Here is a 22,106-nt window from a genome sequence, read left to right on the forward strand (position 1 = left end):
CACTTTAAGTGAAATGGGAAGCCTTGAAACCTCCATGTTTGTATCTTGAAATTGCAAGCGGAGTTGAGCACCATATTGAATCAAAGTTGCCAACTCCTAGACAAACCTCTTAAAACTTCCACACGTCAAACTTGAGCGCGTATCCGAGCGGACACACGGATCCGAAGAGTAATGGGCGCACTGTAGGTGACTTGTTGCGATGTTTCCCGGGGCGTTTCAGCGTTGTTTTCGCTCACGTTAAGTTGGGTTAATGCAGCACCGAGTCGGCGGACTATCTCTAACTTTAAAGTGTGAAGTTGGCACTCTGGACCAGACCTGGATGTGATGGACAATCCGTCCTCTGTAATCACCCAAGTGAGCCGGGATGAAGAGGGAAATAAAGCCGCGGGAGAGAGGGGTAAGTTGCTTATTTATTTATATTATATATATATTAATTTTTTTTAAATACCCCTGTGCAGTCATGTCAGGGGAAAAAAGGAAAAGAAAAGTTTTGCAACTCCTGAACTCCGAGCCTAAGCAGTAAGCTGCTTATGAGCAGCAGCACAGATAAAGCCAGTGTTAGGAAAGTGGACAGAAAACAAGTCAGAGCAAGAAGACCGCGCTGTTGTGTGTACATTATGGCTGCGGCCCTTTGGCCTCTGATGAAAAGTAAAGGAAATGACGTACAGCTGGTTGAGACATCTGTAATAGTAGTCAGATTAAAAGCCTTTCCAGGTCCACCTTAAATCCCGGTTTCCTTGGAGTGATATCATGTCAGATAAATAACTTTTCCTTTTTTTGTTTTGGCAACACCACAAGTGGCCGCTTTCTGCAGCTTTACCAGTTCGGTGTTCACTCACATGAAAGAGTGCCTCTGCCACCGTACGCGCACACAGACAGGTCACCGCTGTAAACTCAAGCTTAGTAAATAATCAGGTGACCTGTCAGTCATCAGCCAAACAATGCTGAGTGGAAGCTAAGACTTTATTCAAACAAGATGCGGACAGACAGACGTACATAGAGGCAGTAGTGCCTATTTTGGTTTTAAAAGTGGAAGATCACATCTTGTAGTCTGGTGTGTTACACAACCTTTTCCCTCCATACATGGTGTTTACTCGATGTGAAGCGCAGCTGCTATATGAGACAGCGTGTTTGCTCGAATCTACCTAAAGAGATTCCCACAAAACCTCTATAGTTTGCAAAGCCACATCAAATCATACTGAAACTTTTAGTTTCTCTTTCATTGTAAGATCAGGTTTATGCAGTCTTTGCAGTTGTGTTTTCTGGTTCTCGCTGAATTAAGGGACATCATTTCACTGATTTTAGCACAGCAGCGACTGAAAATATGGGCTGAGTGATTGTAAAGATCCTCCATCAGCCTTCTGTCTTGCAGTAAGTCAGCCTTCTCAACTTTGTGGAGTCAGGTCTGCCCCAGATGTTAATCAGTATGCTGACAGAGTAAATGGAGTTCAGTAAGACTCATATATGGAAGCATCTTTTTAAAACATTACATGCTAACCAGCGCATTGGGTATTTATGGCCAAAAAATAGGATCAGAAGTCAAGAGCTGGTGGTAATACGACTACTATTACTATAACCAGCACAATGTGAGAGCCCCATGTTATTGTTGTTCCTACTTCATAATAGGAACTTTGGTCCAGGATCAACATTGCAGCTGACTAGTGACATTCTCCAAGCAGTTCAGTTAGCATTAACCAGGATGTTGGCTAATGTTCTTTAAACCACGGGTGTCAAACAGGCCGCAGCCCAGAATTGCCCCAACAAAGACTCCAGTCTGACCCACTGGACAGGTTTAGAAAATTTTAGACATAAATTTTAGACTCAGCTTACTACTGATAAAGACATTCACACCACATCAATATCAAATAATGGAAAACTCCTGTTTTGTCATTTTATTTATTTATTTATTTATTTATTTATTTATTTATTTATTTATTTTCAAAAGCAAAATAAAATCTATTGTGGAAATTTCATATTTTTTAACACTGAGATGAAATTTTGAAATGACACCTCCCCCCCCCCTCATATTAAAATATATATGCAGTTAAACGTTATGCTAACAGAAAAGATTTTACTGGTCTGACCCACGTAAGATCTAAGTATTTTGTACATGGGAACGTCAAACTCATTTTACTTCATGGTATATTTTAAACTGTCAACAGCAAAGTGGGGACTTTGACAGTTAAACCTATGCACTAAATCCAAACAAGGTCTGACATTGGGGGGCCAGAAATGAAACCGGATAAACGTACAATTAGAATTGGTGCTTTAAAAAAACCAAAAAAGGGAACTATAGCACACATGATTAAAATTCAATAGGTGATGATAGAAGTACAATTAAAGACTGCAGCTGGTGATGGTAGTCGTTGTTGTGCTAGTTCTCCTGTTGCGGCCTGTAGGCGTAGAGGCCCTCCAGCTCACCCTTAACCTGCAAACAGAAGAGCTGCCTTCACCAGTTGTAGTTCAGGATGGTGGAACTGGGTCTGAAGTTTTTGACTGATCACATGTAACACTGTCCTCTCAGGCATCTAAAATAAAGAGCTAGCTGCTAAGGTGTGGCAGTGGCCCACCTGAGTATGGTAGAGAAATGGACTTCTGAGAGTGTTTGGAGAAACTAGTGTCACCATCTGAGTGACATACATGAAGTAGAAGAGAAATAATAGGTGCAGTTTCTACTCCACCAGTTCAATAATGACCTCTAATTATGACAGTATTGCTTCTATGAATAGTTCTCAGAAGGCACACTCGCGCGCCCCCCCTTCTTTCATCTGTCCTCTGGCTTTAATATTGTGTTTTAATTTGAAGTTTACATTGTTTAGTCTGCCTTTGTGAACCCACAGAGCCGTTTTAATTTGTCTCTCTTTTTATTGGAGACTTTCATAGTCGCATCAAAGTGTGGCAGCTGTTTCAAAGGCTTTTGCACTTTCTTCTGCATTGAGACGAATCCCTGTAAATAGCTTGTTATCACTCAAGGCTAATTTGAGATGTATTGTCAGTTCAGTTAATTCCATTATCAAGCACACGGGTCAAGCCCTTGTGCCTTATCAAAACTGTAATGTTAAAGATATTTGGAGGGAGTAAGCCAATCAGGAAAGCCTGGTTACTTACTCCTCAATGTACGTTGTCTGACTAAAGTCCGTTTTTAGCTAAACGGTCAATAACAGGGGTGGAAGTGTCTGCAGGAAATCTTTGAACGCCAAGCTTAAAATAGACTCAGATAAAGATCAGATAAGGTGGAGCATCTTATCGTGAGTCTGTGGACTGAGGATTAATTCACTGAAAGTCATGTCATGATGGGAGCTATTTTATTTTTGGTAAGGTGTGGCATACAGTGTAACGTGTTCAGTGGTCTAATTCACAGTGCTAAGTGTAATCTTACATTTTTCACAGTCTGATAAGCTGGAACTCAGTTTTGTTTTAGTTTTACTTACCTTAGCAGTGTGACGGTAAACGGATGAGCCATGATTACCTGATGTTTGGAGATGATAGGCTGGTAAAGCAATAATTAGAGTAAATTTTGCTTTTTGCGTTCCTCATAACTTGTTTGTTTATTAGATTGTTTTCTGCATTATTAAAGTGTTTATATTAGAAGTAGCTCTGAATGTGTTTAGCCCCGAGCTAATGTTTAATGCTGTTTTTTGCAATGCTGTACTCAGATGGTTCTCTTGTGTTTTGAAGTTGCGTTGTTAACACTGTGCTGAAAACCACAACTTAAACACTCTTTAAAATGTTTAAAATGAAACTTCTGACAGTGTCGGTTGTTCAGTTAGAAGCGAGGTAATTAAACTTGTCTTAATCGTGGATCAACCCAATATCACACAGTTATGTTGTAATGGTAAAAGAGTCCGACTGGATACTAATACTTTACAATTTGAAACTCTGATATCGACCAACATTTTTGTTCTTTCTTTGCGCATAAGGAACATAGACAGATTTCCCTAATATTTATGTGTAACTATAAGCCCTTATTAAGATGCAACAGTGCATTTTAAAATGCACTTGGTTTATTGTCACAACAATGCTCAAATTGCTCATTTACGCGCTGCTTGTCATTTGTGGCATTCGGAACGCGTGTGCTCCCAACAGGGAAGATGCAGAGCGGGCTCCGGTAGACGACTATGCAGCATCAACAATCATAACATGGCGATGGCGTCCCGTCTCTTCACTTTTTAAAATTCTCCTTTAGCTGTTATAAATGCGGATGCAACATATTGGCAAATAGTAAATATCAGCCTGGCTGATATATTAGTTGGTCTCTAAATGGCATATGATAAAATACTGATAAATATTAAAAAGTAAAAATGTAAATATCCAGTACAGACATGGTGAACAATTTACGAAGTGCCCACTGGATAAAGTTGTAGATAATTGTGTATTGAAGTACCATGAGGGAGGCATGTGATCCCAAAATTCATTCACACCCGAAGGATACACCAAGCAAGAAGTTATCCTACGCAACAAGAACAAAGAGTCCCTCAGCAGATGCTATATCCCCTACTGAGCTCTTATTGCTGGATTACTAAGTTAGAAGAATGATATGAAGAGAGGGAAAATACTTGCTACCAAGTGTGTTGAAAAATAATAATAAAGCTATTATATGTGTTAACTTTTAGTGCTTAAAGCTGTTGTCCTTACTGCAGCTGAATGCCTGCAGTATGTTCAGCTCCACACTGTAAATTGTCTCCTTTATAATGGGCTCATCTTCATAATGCTTTTATCAATTAAAACATCCAGGTGTTTGGTTTACAAATACTGAAGTGAGTCAAGACTCCAGGAAGCAAATAAGGACTTGATGCTAGGAATTACGAGGACCTGAGGGAGTGAATGAAGGAATGAGGGGAGGAGTGATGAGTTTTCATTAAAGAATACCAGTGACAATAATAATTCAGATGAAATCAGCTCAGTGTACATAGACACTGGTATCAGCTTACCCAAGCTATGCTACAAACACGATGGCAAGCACCTTCCTCCACTGATACCCGTCTGTTTCCTCTTCCTGTTTTGGCCTGAGCACAGCAGAGGCCAACGGAGGGTCAGACGGGGTTTGAATCCACAAATTGAGTTGGAGGGTATTGCAGAGGAGTAATAAAAGAGGCGTGAGAGATGGACAACAGAGGTTTGTGTGTTGGTAACACAGTCACGTCTGGACAGAGAGAGAAAGGGAGTATGGTGCATAAAGGGACAGAAACCAAGCCTAATGTGAGACAGAAGAGTGAGGAGCAGAGCTAATCAGAGGTTTACAAGACCGGGAGAAACCCGCACTGGGAGCCTGGGCTTGACGAGCATTCATGAGAGCAGAAATAATTTCAGTAACTCGAATAAAGTTTTGTGGTTGGCGAGCAAATTTATTTTTTATTTATTTTTATTTATTTATTTTATTTATTTATTTATTCCCCCCCCCCCCCCCCCCCCGTTGGAATGATGTTAAACTTGGTGTGCAGATCTTTTGGCACAAAGACTGATCCCAAGCACTGTTGTGGGTTTATGATATATGTTTTGCATATCAACGACCGGCTCACTAATTGGCTTCAGAAACTGCAGCTAAACCACTCTCCATAAATATAATGCCTCCAATAAAATAAATCGAACACCCCAGGAAACATTATTTCACATTTATTCACCCAGTCTGTTAGCAGGTAATGAAAGTAAAGCAAATGAATGGAAAAAGAAGTGAAATGGATTATTATTATTATTATTATTATTATTATTATTATTGGTATTTGGGCATATGGGTATTATTGAAAATATGAGGTCAGGTTGTAGTATGTGTTTGTTTTTTGTGCCACACCCCGAGAAGCTGAATATGCGACATATACTGTAGAACTTTATACAGTTGTATTGAATAAATAGCATGGGTAACATAAGTCATGTTACAGAAGACTGTCTGAAGACTATCATTTCTTTGGTAAAAAGTTCTGCTGCACAAATGTATAGGAAAATTTAAAATAAATAAATATCCTGAAATAAAAGAACACAACCACAGCTGACACATCAACTTAGTTATGGCCCATCTACGCTCCAAGGGAGGGACAAAGGCATACGAAGAGCAGTGAGTCTTCTGTGTCAGATGTGCGACTTCACCACAAATCCCCATGTGGTAGTAAAGTATGACACAGCTGTTCAGCTGTCTCACAACACTTCGTGTGAAGCTGGTAAAGTGCTGTGTAAGACTATGAGCTGCATGCTCTGATCTCAGATAATGAGGTCAGAGCATAAACCTTGTAATCACAGGAAGTTCGTTGTCACAAACTCCGCCCACCTCCTGTTTTAAACCTTTTGTATGTTAGTTGCAGCCAATCAGAAGATGGTTTCCTTAAATTGGTAAGACCCTTTAGTATTTAGTAATTATCTGCTTTTCAAAGTGTTGTTGTTGTTTTTTTTATATAATTTTTTAAATTACTTTTCAACTAAATGATCACAGCAGTGCTTTAGCTAGAAATTATTTTCATAATTGCAATTACCACAATTAGTGTTCAAAGTTTCTCATGAGTCTTTCACACATGCTATTTGGAAGGCTAAAACAAACTGCTTTACATGTGTTAGATGTTTGATATTTAAATGTTAAAAATTAAAAATGTCATTTAAAAACCATAAGAAATCATTTTCAGTATGATCAGAGGGGCACCTCAATGTCAACCACATATTTAATTTGTGGGATATTTATAATTAGAGCTATTTTGTAACTTTGTAATATGTTTGTTACTGTTCTTTCTGTCTTGGAGCAACTGTGACCACATTTACTCTGGGATTAATGAGGATTGTGATTTACTTATAATTTATTTGAAGCCGGTGTTGGTACCTGTAAATGAAATCTAAACAGCCGCACAGCAAACCCATTACAGGAATGAGTTTTGAATACCTGTTGAGCTTCCAGGTACAAAGTGTTCGTTTGCTACACGATGATTGACAATAAGGCTGCCAGCTTTGGTTAATAATCAGTTTCTTGGGAACATCTGGAGGGTTTGTTTTGTGAACAGAAAAACTCAAACACTGCTTAAAGTCCTGCTTTTGTGCTTATTTTGCAAAGTAGTAGTTAAAGTGATTTTTATGTAGCTTCCATTTGGGTTTAGAATTTATAAAAATGCTTGTCGCTTGATGTAAGTGATTAATGAACCTGAAGTTCAGGTCTTTCATTGCCTGAGTGGTTAGTTTGCATTTTATACATACCAAGCAAACGAAAAGTTTTGAATTGCGTCATTTTGGTATTGAGTAAATATTGTTTACAGATTGCCTGCGGTGGTTGTTTGTATTATTAATTAATTTGTTCTGGTTGCCGCACATCACTCAATAATTAACCTGATGTGCTTAAAAAAACTTGTCTCTTTGGCACCATCGCTTCACGTGGTGTTAAAGTGGTGAATTTTCATTGGTGGGGCTCGAGTCGTGTTTTTCTGCTGACATCAGAGAAGCAGTTACGCAAGAGGTCCGGTCAGGCACGTGTCTCCAGGACGGCCTGTGCACATGACAGTATGAGGAAAGTTGCTGGATGTCCTTTGTACTGTTTTTATACAATCACTGACTAGATGGGGGTCATGAGTTAGGAAGTGCTGTATGCAAGTAGAGTATTTCAGGTATTTCAACACAGGAAGTGTGTCAAATTAAATTTACATTAAAAAAAAAAAATTTGGTCATTTACGAGGCAAAATTTTTGGGGTAGCTACGAGTTGAAATGAACAAACACAGCTATTTTAGTAAAAAATGATATGGGACTGATCATTTACCAGCTTAGATGGTGTGGTAAAGTTTTCAGTGTGTGTGTGATTATGGAAAACTGTGGTCTTGGAGATACTTAAGCCATTTCCGCACACGCACTGCAGCCCTGAAGTTTTCCAGACATTACCCAATGGACGTGTATGCAAGTACACATGTCTGACACAGTTGGATATTAAACCTTCTTTAACCTTCCAGACCGCTGGTGCAAAAATCATGTGATGTCAGATTGTGTTGATTTGCACCAATGTGAGAATAAAGCAGGTAATGGCAGGCTGAGGAAATTTATAACCAGTCCTGGGCTTCATGCATGCTTGATTGAGAGAGCACCCTCGACTAACTGTAGTGTGAACACGTCTGATGCAAATCATCTCCCGCTGTGTGCTAAATTTGGGAAAGGGCATTTTCATACGTGAAAACTGCGACACTTTTCCATGAAAGATCGCTGTGTACTTTGGCAAGGCTTTGCATATTTGTGGGTACATTTTGTCAACAGTAGTAATAGTGAAAGATGGTCTTGAGAACTTCACGAGTGTTTAGTGTAATTAAAGGTTTGAAGGCAGTTGTGGTCAGAGTAATTACCAAATTATTACATGAGTATTACACTAACCATTGAGGTTGCAGCTGTTGCGATCAGAGTGTGAGATGGCTCTTTCTGCAGTCCTGTTTTTCAAAAATCATACTGGTCAAGAGGTAAAAATGAAATAATTATATATTTTACTTGTTTTTGTTTTGGCATTCACATTTTTACTATGTCATGGAAGAAACATAAAATGCTATATAGTTGATCTTTATATTTATGTATGGTAAAAATGTGCAAATCTCTTTAAATTGTGAGGTTTTATGCATCAGGCCATAATAAAAATAATCTGGTACTTGGCGTGTCTTTAAAATGAGGTAAACACAACAACTGTTACACTGTCACTATTTTAGTTACAAAATGATGCCAAAATGCTGAATCAGCATGTTTTAAAAACTAAGAACAGCCCTACTGCTTCCATAGGAAGATAACTAGCAGCCAGGTGCTGCTAATCAATGCACTTTAATAACTGATCATTAGTAGACGTGAGCATCTCTACAAAAAGACATTGCTGGTCTGGAGCATTCAGGTGTGTTAACTAAATACCAAGTAGGAAAGACAACATGACTGATCTTAGAGAAGCAGAGGTGCTCCCTATCAATGTGAGAAGGGTTATAAGTTTGAAGCCTATTATTCTACAGTGAGAAAGATTATTTACAAGTGGAAAAACATTCCAGATCCCTGCCAATCTTCACAGGAGTGAACAACCCAGAAAATTCACCCGGTTTGTCAGATGTTGCAACACAAAGAGATATTGCAAAAAACCCAAGAGCTACATCTCAGACTCATTAGACCTCAATTAGCATGTTAAAGTTCATGGCTTGTTTGAAAGCGCTGCAGGAGAGCGCTTATTCTGTTTTAGGAGACTGTGGCAGCACGTGTTAGGGTTTGCAAAGTTGTAACTGAGCAAACCACAAGACTTCTAGAACAGTGTTTTGGACAGACTAGACCAAAATCTTTTGCTGTAATGCACAGCATCATGTTTGGAGAAAACCAAACGCAGCATATCTGCACAAACACTCCAACTGAAGCACGGTGGTGGACGTGTGATGATTTGTGCTTGCTTTGCAGCCACAGGACCTGAACACATCAGTCATTGGTGAACAGAGGAGTTCACGGTCGATTCAAAGTATTCTAGAGACAGATGTGACACATCTGTCTGACAGCTAAAACTTTGGCCAACAGCCATGCAAAAGGACAATGATCCAATCACATCAGAAAATCTGCAACAGAATGGCTGACTCAACCTGATGTAAGGCCTCACCACAGCAGGATTTCAGAGAGCCATGCATAAATAAATGCCCACAAATTTCAATGAATAGAAGCAACATTGTAAAGAAGAGTAGGCCAACATTCCTACATGACCACGCAAGACACAGCTGAAGTCATACAGAAACCCATTAGTGCTGAAAGTGGTTCTACAAACTACTGAATCATGGGGTGTGCTTGGGGTTTTTTTTTTCTTCTTTTTTTTCTTTTAAAACACACTGCTTCTGCATTTTGGCTTAGGTTTTACCATGTAGTAAGGACTAAGTAGTTTTATGTCTTAGTGTATTACTTTGTTCGATTGTTTGATCAGACTTGAAGACTTTAAGTAAATGTCTGTTTTGTGCCCATGTGTTCAAAGCATACCGATAATGATGATAAAGATATTCCCATGCACCTCTTAATATTAAGAGCTTTTCCTAAAAGCCAAGCTGTTAAAGATCCTGTATGTTGTAATTACTGCAAGCTCGACAATTTCTTGATCTATCATCTTCTTCTGCAGGTTCCTCTCCCTCTCTGTCTTCCAAGAAACCCAGGAGTGGAGGCCTCTTCTCCAGCCTTTTCTGCTGCCTGTGCCGGGACCAGCCTGAGCCGCCACCAGTCAATAACAACGCCCCTCTCTTGGTAGAAGAGAATGGAACAGTGTCCAAGGTGTGTTTTCTCTGTTGCCCTGGCTCAATTTTTATTTGTGTACTTTTGCAGTCAGCTCATTATTTTGTGGTTTCTCTTTTTGAAGATCCAGGCGAAACCACTGCTGCCTCCAGTGAAGTCAAAAGACTCCGGAAAGATCTGTGTGGTTATAGATCTGGATGAGACCTTAGTTCACAGCTCTTTTAAGGTAAGGCGGGGGAATGATAACACGCTGTAGACTGAGTTATACAAGCAATTATGTTCAACTTCAACATTTGCAAGCGTGTTCTTTAATTTCCTGCTGCAGGAACTAAAGGATGTGTGTGTTCAGAGAGGCTTTACAGCACTTAGCTGTCCCCTGCGATCACATTACATCATTATTTAGTTACGTTTAGAACACAACAGTCCAAGATCTGCACTTTTCCCTCCATCTGGTTGCTGTTGGCTCTGGCAGTGACATTTTTGTCGTGGCTGGCAAATGCCAAACTCAAACACAGTCACTCCTGCATCTGCGCACACACTGACTGTCTCAACCTGTCTGTCTAGAAACAACACTAAGTCAGTTCATGTTTTAGCATGTAAAAGGAAAAGTCCAGTGTCTGTATGTGTTTGTTTGTTTTGTTTTTTAAGTCTTTATTTTGGTTTAATAAGTATCTCCCCCCCCCTTTTTATTTTTTATTTTTATTTTATTTTTTGGTTAGCCTGTGAACAACGCAGATTTCATCATTCCTGTGGAAATCGACGGAACAATACACCAGGTAATGCTAGCATCATCAGAAATATTCATATTGTCATGCACTGTGCTCATGCCTCATTGTCATTTTGTCATTTCGGTTGTGTGACAGCACTTCTCTTGAGCGCATTTTGCTGAGTATAGAAGGTGATGTCAGCGTTTAAGGGATTTGAGGACGGCTGCTTGGAGTCCGATGACACACGATGGGTCTGGGCCTGATTCAAGTAATCCAGGATAGGTTTGTTCAGACAAGCACAGCCTATTCCGGATGACTTGGTTCAGGAACGCTGCCCTGAGCTGCCAACACAGCAGCAAGGAGGAAAAAAAAAAAAGATGGAGGAAGAGCTTTAAGGAGCCCAGTGCTTGTCTTTTTGTGAGCTACAACTGCATCTTTCTCATTTAGCTTCAGTTTGGCTTGAATGTCTGCTACTAACTCCTTGGAAGTAAATAAGATGTTCTGCAAAAATGTAACATCTGTCCATTAGAAGAAGTCTCCAGTCATGAGCTGCATGTTGAGTTTCTCCCCCTTTTTTTAAAATAACATTCACTTGAAACGTCCTCGGGCAGTTGGAATTTGTAGAAACATGTTACATTTTGAGTGTATGGCGGGTGTGCATGATGCTGATTTAAGGATTCCTGCATCTTCCAGGTGTATGTCCTGAAGCGGCCCCATGTTGACGAGTTTCTGAAGAGGATGGGGGAGCTGTTCGAATGTGTCCTCTTCACTGCCAGTTTAGCTAAGGTGAGAAACCACCTCATCGCAGCCAGCTGTGCTGATTATTAATGTATGGTTGGCTGATTCCCTGCAGTTGACAGCAATAAACTCGGAGGGAGCAGGGAAAAGCTGGATGTATTCAGGGAAGTTGTCTGTGAACAGTTTAATATTTTGGATCCTTTAAAATAGACTTGGGGCGTTATGAGAGAAATGAGAAGAGGTCATTTGAGCTGCTTCCTTATCTCCCGAGGGATAACACAGCAGGGGGAACCGCGTGTTTGATTTGGCACAGATTTCATACCGGATGCTCTTCCCGATGTAGCCTTCCCATTTTTCAGTGCTCTGAGACTTGCACTAGGCGCACACTACCTTGTGAACCCCCCCCCCCCCCCCCCCCCCCCCCCCGAGGCTGGGTTTGTCTCGCTGGTCTCAACCAGGGTCTTCATGTGTGAGACCCGTTAGTAAAAAAAACCTTATTCTGATTGCGTTGGTTGCTAGCAGATTGCTGCAGTTGTCCATAGTTTGCATGGAAGACGGCAACTTGGCTGCAAACACTCTTGTTAATCATCAAGGTAGTATAACTTGGAGGTGCAACCCAAACTGAAAAGATTTGCCTTCAAAGTAAAACCTGATAAGCCAAAACTTGTAATTTCAAGGTCTCTGTTTATAGTTGCTATACAAACTATGGGCGACTGGCAATCTGCTCATAACCCAAGCAATTATAAGGTTTTCAGTGCAGGACTCTGATTGGCAGTTGCTGTTATTGATTTCACAGCAACCATTTTATTTTTATTGTTTCCCCTAGTGGCCACTGGTTATCAGGCAGTCTCATACCAGTCTCTAGGTCTGTGTGAATGTGTTAACCACGACACTGTGATGGTGGCAGTAAAAACTAATACTATAAACTGATACTAAAAACGGAAATCTCAGCTGTATCTACATAAAGATTTTGCTTTAAATTGAGCGTGCTTCTCCATCAGTATGCAGACCCAGTCTCCGATCTCCTGGACAAGTGGGGTGCTTTCCGCTGCCGCCTTTTCCGGGAGTCTTGCGTCTTTCATCGAGGGAATTATGTCAAGGATCTGAGTCGCCTGGGTCGTGACCTCAACAAAGTGATTATTGTGGATAACTCCCCTGCCTCCTACATCTTCCATCCTGACAATGCAGTAAGTCTTCTGGACAGCACTTAGGATCGTTCACCTGCTTAAGCAAGTTGCTTAAGCAAGTTCATAGTATTACCCTCAAGGTTGTGGTTGGTTTTTTTTTTTTTTTTGGGCGGGGGGGTACAATTTCCCAATTTTGTAACTGTATTAAAACAAGTATTGCACTTTTATTGAAAGATGTAGTTTGGGGGACACTAAGCCCAATTTCAGTGTCCCACTCTTACTTGATTTATTGTTTAAATAAAAAAAGGCATCAAAGTAAATAAGATGAATAAGAAATTAGATTTCTAACTATATTTGTTGAATCTCCACAACGATATTGATGCTTATGTTTTTGTTCAGGTGCCTGTGGCCTCTTGGTTCGATGACATGTCCGACACAGAGCTGCTGGACCTCATCCCGTTCTTTGAGAGGCTGAGCAAAGTCGATAACGTCTACACAGTCCTCAAGCAACAAGGGACCTCAAGCTAACTTCGTTTGACTTTTTCATCTCAGCTCTGAACAAACCGGCGTACAAAAAAGCAAAAAAAAAAATTAAAATTCCCCCAGAAACGCCGCACCAGCCAGGCTCCAGCTATCACTGCCCACCAGAACACAGACTGCTTCACAGCCGCCAGAGCCATCAAAGCAACCGTCCCACACACCAAACCAAGATCACCATGGGAGAGCCTTTGGTGACATTTTGACGGCATCGACACTGCCACCTCCTGGTCAGACAGCAAACTGTCTGCAAGTTGCCTTCCAAGAACCAGCTGATGTGAGTGAATGGACGAGAGGATGAATGAATGTTTAATGGCCTTTCTGCAGCCCCACTGGACTTTCAGTAGAGTAAACAAAGAAGAGGTCTGTAGCCACGATTCCTCTGGACCTGGGTACTGGACTTAGACTTCTCATGGATGTGATTTGGCAGCCTGATTGCACAAGACTTGCAGGAAGTTTCAGAAAGGTTTACGCTTCTTGATCTGTTGGATTGTTGAAAGGGCAGGTCGGAGGTATACGTACTGTAGATGTCTTTTAAGCATTTTGGTCAAGCGTTATGTTCTTCACAGCCTAATTTTATCACACTATCTGTCTCCAGTCAAAGGCATGTGATCCTCAGTTGTCATATTTTTAGAGCTTTTAGAGTGACGTGGTCAGGTTTTTAATAGTCATGAGTTATCAGTGTTATGAATGAATCTGATTTTTAAAAGGTTTCTTTTTTAAACTCAGCTGGCATTGCAAGCTCAGACACTATTACAAGTTGTTAAATGAATGAATAAAGTGATCGGACCACTTTAAAAGTAATCTAATCCCTTTTACCGCAGATTAAATTTATATGCTAAGCCCATCTTAAAAGATGAACACGTGGGCACGATTTTAAGTATTTTTACTGTCTGTGCAGCAGGTAAAGGAAATCAGTCAGATTCAGAGCACTGACTCGGGTCGTGACTGCATTATTTTATCAGAAACCTCACACTAATCTTTAAGTATCCATCTGCACTCGAAAGTGACAGAGCAGCTGTTAATGGATCTGGTAGATGTTAGCCTCTTGTTTTAAAGCCACACACAAACCTGAATTTGTCTTCTGTGTATTTACAGACTGTAATTGGATGGTTAAAAGAAAGTTTTGTGATGTTAAAAAGAAAAGACACCGGTGGATTTGTCATGATCTTCAAAGTACTTTTTCCTTTTTAAATTGTCTTTTAAGCGGTACACAGAGGCTGGAAACTATTTCTAAATTTATGTCATGAAATAGGTTTTGAGGAGGGGGGGGCTGCCGCGAGTATCCCAGTATATGGGAGGGCACATCTTTGAAAACAAAGTGTTTAATATAGCGCAGGTTTTAAAGGAGCTATCCACCCCAAAACGACTTAAACACTACAATAAACTGCTGTTAGTGATGCCTCATACTGGCTGTTTCCTTATGTTTTAAACCTGGCAGAGATCTGATACTGTGCAGGTTTTTGTGATGTTTTTGGAAGCATTGAAAAGCCTGTGCAGCTACAGCAGATCTAAAGCTAAGTCTTTAAATGTCTGTTTTATTTTATTTTTTCCCCTTTTTTCTTTTACACAAAACTGCAGAATTTTTTGTATTTCTGCCTGCAGATAAAAACCTAGCAGGGTGCCACAGCTTGATGCTAGTCCGCTCATCAAAGTTACTAAGTGCATGCTGGGAATTGTAGGACTCACTGATTTTTGCAGTTTATCAGCAGTAACAAAGAGTGGAAAGTGTGAGATTATTTTGGGGTGGAGTCTTCCTTTTTTCTTGTGCACGTCTGTGTTGTGTATCTGTATTGTATTCTGCCCGCTCAGTTTTAAGGAGCAACGCAGTTTCTAACGGGCCTTGCAGATTGGTGCGATCGCCCTAGTTTGCGTTGACAATGTGTTGACACTGATGAATGAATGTGGTGGATTTGACTTGGCAGCCTCGATGGCAGGCTTGTGACGTGACTTCGCCTAGATGAGGAAGGGGTGATTAAATCTACCACCTTAAGAGCTATTATTACTTTTTAAAAAATGTTTAACAAATTATTGTCAATCAAGATTAGCCTGTTTCATTTCTAAATAATTAACTGATTTTTACTGCTGCCTTCTATTATTTTTTATTTTTTTCCCCAAGAGTCATCTTCTTAAAGAATATTTACAGTAGGTTTTCCAAAACGGGAAGACATTGCTCTTGCTGTTTTCTTACAGGACCTGGTCGGTTGCCTCGCGTACAAGGAGGGAGAGAGGATTCAGAAACACCAGCAAATAACTAAAGAGATAGTATCTTACCATTGGAGGCACATAACAGGTTTAAAACAGTGTTTTCATGAAAGCCATCATCAAATTACTGATGCCGCGTGTGTTTTGGAATTCATTGGCAAAGACGAGTATTTATAGGAACGCTGAGTCATCTTGTTAATGGATTACATGTAAAACAGGTTGTGTCACTATGGGGGCCCATTCACTGATACTGTACTTCTTACACATTCAGTAGATATGTATATGTTGTTTTTGCACAGTAATAAAGCAAACGAATTTCATTAATATATGGAATATTCATGTTACTGTACTCATGATTCAATAGCTGTAACTTTTTCTTTTTTATTTTTTTTTTTGTGACCTTTGTTTTATCATACCAAATTCTGTATGGACTGTATGTAATAATGCCCCCCATAAATGCTTAAGGAAACATGGTCTAAGGTGCTGTTCTGTTTTTTGGGGAAAAAAAGCAACACAAGCGGTACATTTTCAAGCCTGAGGAGGTGGGTTTGTTACATTTAGTCAGACAAACAAAAAAAAAAAGCCAGATGTTAAGAGAGGGGGGAGGGGGCAACAAAGACCTGACACCGGACCTGAGGGATGCATCTGAACCTTCAGCTGATCATCTACTGTTCCCTGAAGCCTCATCAGAAATCTCAGTGGAAAGGTGGCTGTCAAGCTTTTTTTCTTTTTTTTAAAGAAAAAAAAAAAAGGAAGGAAAACTCAGAAAAGGCTGTGCAGGGCTGCAATTGACCTTGATAAACAAAGAGATGGCTCAAGATTTATTTAAAAAAACAAAAACAAACAAACATCCACATAGCCAGCGGTTGCCATCTAGAACTGCTCGGATCAAGTAAAACATTTTTTTTCCTTAAAAGCATTTTCATTCTGGTGCTTCCAAGAATTTTTCAAATACACAAGTATTTTCCACCCAAAATAATCTCCACACATTTAGCTTCTCTGAAGTTATGAGAAGGCTTTAAAATCCAACAGATGTTTCCATGGAGCAATTTTTAAATGGGTTTTATTTGGGAGTTTTTTATTGAAATAAAAGTTACTGTGATGTAAACAGCAAATAAATATGATCTACAATGTAAAAAAAAAAAAAAAAAAAAGTATAGTCTAATTTAAGAGTTTTAGTGGCAATTTCCACAGGGGGTTTTTTGGGTTTTTTTCCCACTTCATTTTCTCAGGTGTTACTTTGGTTCCACAATCATACTACATTTCAATCATCCTGTTACGTTGAGCGTGGCGCTGCTCTTCGCCTTTCCCATAGTAAACTTCACCGTGCCGCTCATGTCCACGCTGGTGCTCTTCAGGATGAGTTTGTGGACTGTCCCGTGGTTTTCCAGGCGGACAGAGGGCCCCGGTTTAAGGTTCTCTCCATTCAAAGTCCAAACCGGAGGCTTATTTATGGCGACTGATAACTCACACTGGAAAGTCGCTGGCTCTCCCTCCATCACTTCCACGTCCTCTAGCTCTTTCACCATCACAAGAGCCTGGGCTGGAGCAACACAGAATAAATCAGTTTGACAAAAATGTATTTAGGGTGTTCCGCTTTAGCTTTCCGCCCCAACTTACCTTCCACCATCAGTTTGGCTTTGGAGGTGTGCTCTCCGACCTCAATGCTGTAGGTGCCCTCATCCTCCACAGACACCTGCTGAATCACCAGTTTGTGGGAGCAGCCATCAGCCAGGATTTCCAGTCGGTCTGAGGAAACCAGTTCCTCCCTGCCTTTGTACCAGGTAGCGCTGCAGTGAGGCGAGGAGACGGTGCATTCAAGGATCACACGATGTTTCTCCAGAGCTGTTCTGTCTCGCAAGGGCTTTACAATAGAAACTGGAAGTTCTGAAACAAGAGGAAATTCAACATATAGATGATTTTAAGTCACTGATATGTCCAAGAAAAAGGCCAGTAAAATATTCTGAAGATAAAGAATTAACTTACCCTCTACCTCAAGGTAGGCAGTAGATTCAACATCCCTGGCTACAAAGCGGATTTCTCCAGCATCTTCAGCTTTAATGTTACACATCAGCAGGAAGTGTTTGGTCCCTGGAAGAGAGCAACAATTCTCAGACTTGCCAACAGTGTACAAGTGGTCTTTTGCTCTTTCCAAGGTCGTGCCACCACCAGAGGTACCGCTAAAACTACAAATAGAGAAATTTAAATCCTTCTCCTCTCCAAACGAGGTTTGAGGGTTTTTCCATGGATGGTGATGCCATTTTCTGGAGAACCGATTGGTCAGTAGGCAGTGATTTCATACCTATTGATCTCCAATCTGAAACTTAACCTGTTCTGGAGCAGATTATGGTATTTTACTCTTGTATTATTTATGATTTTATGATTGATTTCTAAGTCTCATAGAAATGTCTGCCTTCTCTGACCTTCAGTGCGGATCTTGATGGAGCTGGTTGGTCGGATCCTGTGGCCGTCTTTGTACCACTCCCCTGTCACGTCCTCCAGAGAAACATCACACATGAAGACAGCATTCTGGTCCTCCTGGATGTAAAGATCCTCCAAATCCTGCACTATCTCCAGCTCATGCTCTGCAAGTTAGTTAAAGACGGCAAAAAGATCAGATGGCAAAAGAAGAAAAAAGTTATTTTCCTTAAAACCACTAGATGGAGGTATTGTACAAGCTTTACTCCAGCTACTCACTGGCTCCAGTTGGTTCAAAATGAGTTGTGTTAAGCCAGTATCTGATCAGAGGCTTACCATAAACCTCCAGCGAACAGGACGTTTTGATTTCCCCTGTGTCGCATGTGTAGGTGCCAGAATCTGCCCGGGAGCACTGCAGGATTTGACAGAACCTCTTACGACCCATTGAGTAGATCCGACAGTTTTTCCCCGGCTTTAGCTCCGAACCGTCCTGAGTCATAGAAAAAAAAAGTCAAAGGCATTCTTTATTCATTATATCATTCTTAAAACTGTCACCTTGCTGGTATAATAAGACAAAATAAGGGCAAGATTACTGAGAGTATTTACTGGTTGATTTTACCTTAAACCATTTGACTTCAACATTTTGTCGGGAGAATTCACACTCCAGGGTGACAGGAAATTCCTCCTCCACACGGGCATCGGCCAGTGGTTTCAAGATGGACACTGGTGTTTCTGTCAGTTTAGTCAGTCCAGTCAATCAGTCAGTGAACTACTTGATGAAGGTGTAAAAAGTGAAACCAGTGAGCTTCACGGGCTTGTATTTACCTTTGACTGTGAGCCTCGCTGTGGTGCGCACTCCTTCAGCTGAGAAGGCGATGGTGCCTGTGTCCTCCAGAGTAAGGTTGGACAAGGTGAGGCCGTGAACTCGTCCATTGGTGCTCACCCTACACTGATTGTTTGGCTTGACCCGAATGCCGTCCTTTTGCCAGCTGCCCTCCACATCTGTGTGTGACAGCTCCACCACAAAGGAGGCAGTCTCTCGTTCAAAGGTTTCTTGGTCAGTCAGACCTTTGCGGATGGCGATTTTACGGGCTGCACAAGAGTAGATTAGTGAAAGCGGTGAGAGGTGAGAGGATACCATCATTATCAAATTATAAATCGAATAAATATCTATTAAATCATTGAAAAAATTATTTTAAAAAACTGAGAGAATTCTTTTTTTTGCAAACTGTATTTTGCTGATATGCATTTGAAAGCCAAGATTGTGTTTCAAGGACAACTGAAGGTTCTTGCAAATATAGACAGAGCTCAGTTTATCATGTTACAAAAACACTAGCAGGAGCAGTCCACTGTCACTGTGTCACTCTTGTACACGGCTGAATAACAGTATGGCTGTGTTTCAAAAACCTTTTCACACTTACAGGTCTGGCTCGGCTATTCTTAGTACTTCTTTACACTCTGACATGCTGTGAAAAACACCTTCAGTGTGTACTGTTCTTTAGGCCCGAACTCATCTGTGTCAGAAGAGATACCAATCACAAAGTCACATGGTACGCTGGCTTCTGAAATGTCTTGTTTTATAGTCTTCAGAGCCGAGTAAGTACTGGAAGTATCTGGCTAGTGTTCTTTCTGCCTCCTTTTATCTTATTTATTCACACAGCAGTTAGGTTTGAACAGTTAAATCCAGACACAATAAGCAATTTTAGGAAAAGTTCATTTCTTCACTCGCTATTTATAAAATAAACAAAAAGGCTTGTTGCATTTCAAATCAACATGAGCTTTCTCCAAAATGCTTCTTATCGTCTTAAGTTGTTTGGACATATATTATATGATTGCTGCATATTTTTGGCTTTATATACTTTTCTATATGTGCTTTTCTGAAAAGTGGTAAGGTGTTTTTTTTCTTTTTGCATGTTTTAAAATCCTGAAAACTTCACTGGTGTCTCTTCCCATAAAAATGAATTAGGATCTGTAATTTGAGACAGATACGAGATAAGAGCATCAGCCTGTTAAAATATGAAAAACAAAAACAAATTAAATCAAATTAACACACACTAATAAAAAAACACTTCACAGAAAAAACAACAGTTTCTAGATGTATATAGTTATAGCATTAAAAAAAATACAAATTAAACATAATTAACACAAAAATTAAGAAAATGCTTTTTTCATTCAATATTTTTACTCGTGCTTTGAGCAAATATGATGAGTTCAACTAAAAAAAATCAAAATATCATAAAATGGTGCAGAAAAATCTGAAGTTTCCAAATCTAATCTAACCATTTTGAAGCCCAGTCTAGCTATGATTTTGAGACCTAATGCCCTGGATGAGTCTGATAAAATATATCTCAGATTAAAGTATACTAAGAGGGATTGAAACCTGAGATCAATAGTTCGGTAGAAACCCTAACCCTAATGACACAACTGCATTATCGGCATTATCTGCTGCAGTTCACTTACGTTCTACATTGAGTTTGACCTGCGTCCGGTCATGCAGAGTCTCGCACCGGTAAGTCCCCCTGTCCGACAGAGTCAGGTTGTGGATGGTGAGACTGCGTTTGCAGCCGTTCTGGGCCAGCGTGTGTCGGGGACCAGACTGGATAACCACCCCCTGCCTCATCCACTGGACCTCACCGGCCTCCAGGCTAATCTCTGCCTCCAAGGTGGCATCACCAAACTCCTCTGCCATAACAGCTTCCATTTTCTTAGTAAACATGACCTGAGCCTCTTAACATTACAAGAGTCAGAAAAAAATGATCAACTGCTGATCATCTGATGATCACAGATAGAAGATAGATGGATGGATTTTAATCTCTTTTAACCTTGACGATTGGCCTTACCCTGAACTTTGAGGCTGGCTTTGCTCATTTGTCCTTCAGCTTCTGCTGTAATTTTTGAGCAGTCCAGCATCTGGCACTTTTTAATCACCAAGGTGTGGCACAGGCCATTGTGGGTTGCCTGGAAACGATCACCCAGAGTGATAGGCTCATTGTCCATGAGCCAGACCAGCTGGACATCCTCTGGGGAAACCACACACTTAAAGGTTGCATCTTCTCCTTCCAGCACTGTAGTGTTGTGGAGTTCAGTGAGGAACTCAATGACTCGGGGCACTGAAAAGACAAAAGTTATGAAGCTGCTATCTCATTGAAAAGAGGAGAGGAACTCTATTTCAATGCATACTTACTTTCTACCCTCAGTTTTGCAACAGTCCGGTCATCTCTGGACTCACAGGTATACTCGCCAGCATCCTCTCGAGATAGACGATGAATGGTCAAGCTTCTTTCGACTCCATCTGCCCTAATGGAGAATCTCCTGTTTGGGACCACCTCTACTCCATTCCTTAACCACTGGACGTCCGCTTTTGGCTTGCACACCTCACACCGAAGGGTCACCATACCATCAGCGTGGGCCACAGTGTCTCTAAGCGGCTTTGTGAACTTAATTCTCATTTCTGTAATACAGAAAATCAAAGTTGATATGAGAAGATAGGCCAGACTGAGGCTTTCTACACTCAACAAAAATATAAACGCAACACCTTTGTTACTGCTCCCATTCCCCATGGGATGGACGTAGAGACCTAAAATTCATTCCAGATACACAATATAACCATCCCTCCCAAACAGTGGTCACAAATCAGTCCAAATGTGTGGTAGTGGGCACATCTGCCATATTGAGATAATCCATCCCACCTCACAGGTGTGCCACATCAGGATGCTGATCTGACATCATGAGTAGTGCACAGGTGTACCTCAGACTGCCCACAACAAAAGGCCACCCTGGAATGTGCAGTTTTGTCTCACAGCAAAATGCCACAGATGCCACAAGCAATGAGGGAGCGTGCAATTGGCATGCTGACAGCAGGAATGTCAACCAGATCTGTCGCCCGTGCTTTGAATGTTCATTTCTCAACCATAAGCCGTCTCCACAGGCGTTTCAGAGAATATGGCAGCACATCCAACCGGCCTCACAACCGCAGACCTCGTGTAACCACACCAGCCCAGGACCTCCACATCCAGCAGGTTCACCTCCAAGATCGTCTGAGACCAGCCACCCAGACAGCTGCTGGAACAATTGGTTTGCACAATCAAACAATTTCTGCACAAACTGTCAGAAACCGTCTCAGGGACGCTCAACTGCATGCCCGTCGTCCTCATCGGGGTCTTGACCTGACTCCAGCTCGTCGCCGTAACAGACTTGTGTGGGCAA

The 22,106-nt window shown here is 40.9% G+C and overlaps 2 protein-coding genes across 2 annotated transcripts in view; one reads left to right on the forward strand and one right to left on the reverse strand.

Annotated features, from left to right (window-relative positions):
- Positions 1 to 29: 29 nt before the first annotated feature.
- Positions 30 to 15,956, forward strand: LOC146681097 (carboxy-terminal domain RNA polymerase II polypeptide A small phosphatase 1-like). The gene is made up of 7 exons (XM_085449823.1): positions 30 to 397; positions 10,059 to 10,207; positions 10,293 to 10,394; positions 10,888 to 10,944; positions 11,569 to 11,661; positions 12,615 to 12,800; positions 13,140 to 15,956. Exons 1-7 carry the CDS (start codon positions 325 to 327, stop codon positions 13,266 to 13,268), a joined length of 789 nt encoding a protein of 262 aa, XP_085305949.1. The 5' UTR covers positions 30 to 324; the 3' UTR covers positions 13,269 to 15,956.
- Positions 15,399 to 22,106, reverse strand: part of obsl1a (obscurin like cytoskeletal adaptor 1a) — a 20,872-nt gene continuing 14,164 nt past the window's right edge. Inside the window, exons 16-25 of the mRNA XM_085449822.1 lie at positions 21,085 to 21,351; positions 20,741 to 21,010; positions 20,361 to 20,627; positions 18,726 to 18,992; positions 18,520 to 18,632; positions 18,237 to 18,390; positions 17,906 to 18,067; positions 17,469 to 17,573; positions 17,103 to 17,369; positions 15,399 to 17,025 (exon numbers count right to left, since the gene is read on the reverse strand). Coding sequence (XP_085305948.1) covers positions 16,751 to 17,025; positions 17,103 to 17,369; positions 17,469 to 17,573; positions 17,906 to 18,067; positions 18,237 to 18,390; positions 18,520 to 18,632; positions 18,726 to 18,992; positions 20,361 to 20,627; positions 20,741 to 21,010; positions 21,085 to 21,351 — 2,147 coding nt within the window. The 3' untranslated portion in view covers positions 15,399 to 16,750. The remainder of the gene's footprint in view (positions 17,026 to 17,102; positions 17,370 to 17,468; positions 17,574 to 17,905; positions 18,068 to 18,236; positions 18,391 to 18,519; positions 18,633 to 18,725; positions 18,993 to 20,360; positions 20,628 to 20,740; positions 21,011 to 21,084; positions 21,352 to 22,106) is intronic.

The sequence above is a fragment of the Copadichromis virginalis genome, linkage group LG23, assembly GCF_057382275.1.
Source record: "Copadichromis virginalis isolate Kocher_CV1m ecotype Utaka linkage group LG23, C_Virginalis_male_GT1.1, whole genome shotgun sequence".
Taxonomy (NCBI): domain Eukaryota; kingdom Metazoa; phylum Chordata; class Actinopteri; order Cichliformes; family Cichlidae; genus Copadichromis; species Copadichromis virginalis.

Excerpts from the sequence above, each read along its gene's own strand:
- LOC146681097 (XM_085449823.1), top strand. The coding sequence starts at position 325 with ATGGACAATCCGTCCTCTGTAATCACCCAAGTGAGCCGGGATGAAGAG. Across the intron at positions 10,208-10,292 it reads AGAATGGAACAGTGTCCAAG|ATCCAGGCGAAACCACTGCT; the intron begins GTGTGTTTTCTC and ends CTCTTTTTGAAG. Across the intron at positions 12,801-13,139 it reads TCTTCCATCCTGACAATGCA|GTGCCTGTGGCCTCTTGGTT; the intron begins GTAAGTCTTCTG and ends GTTTTTGTTCAG.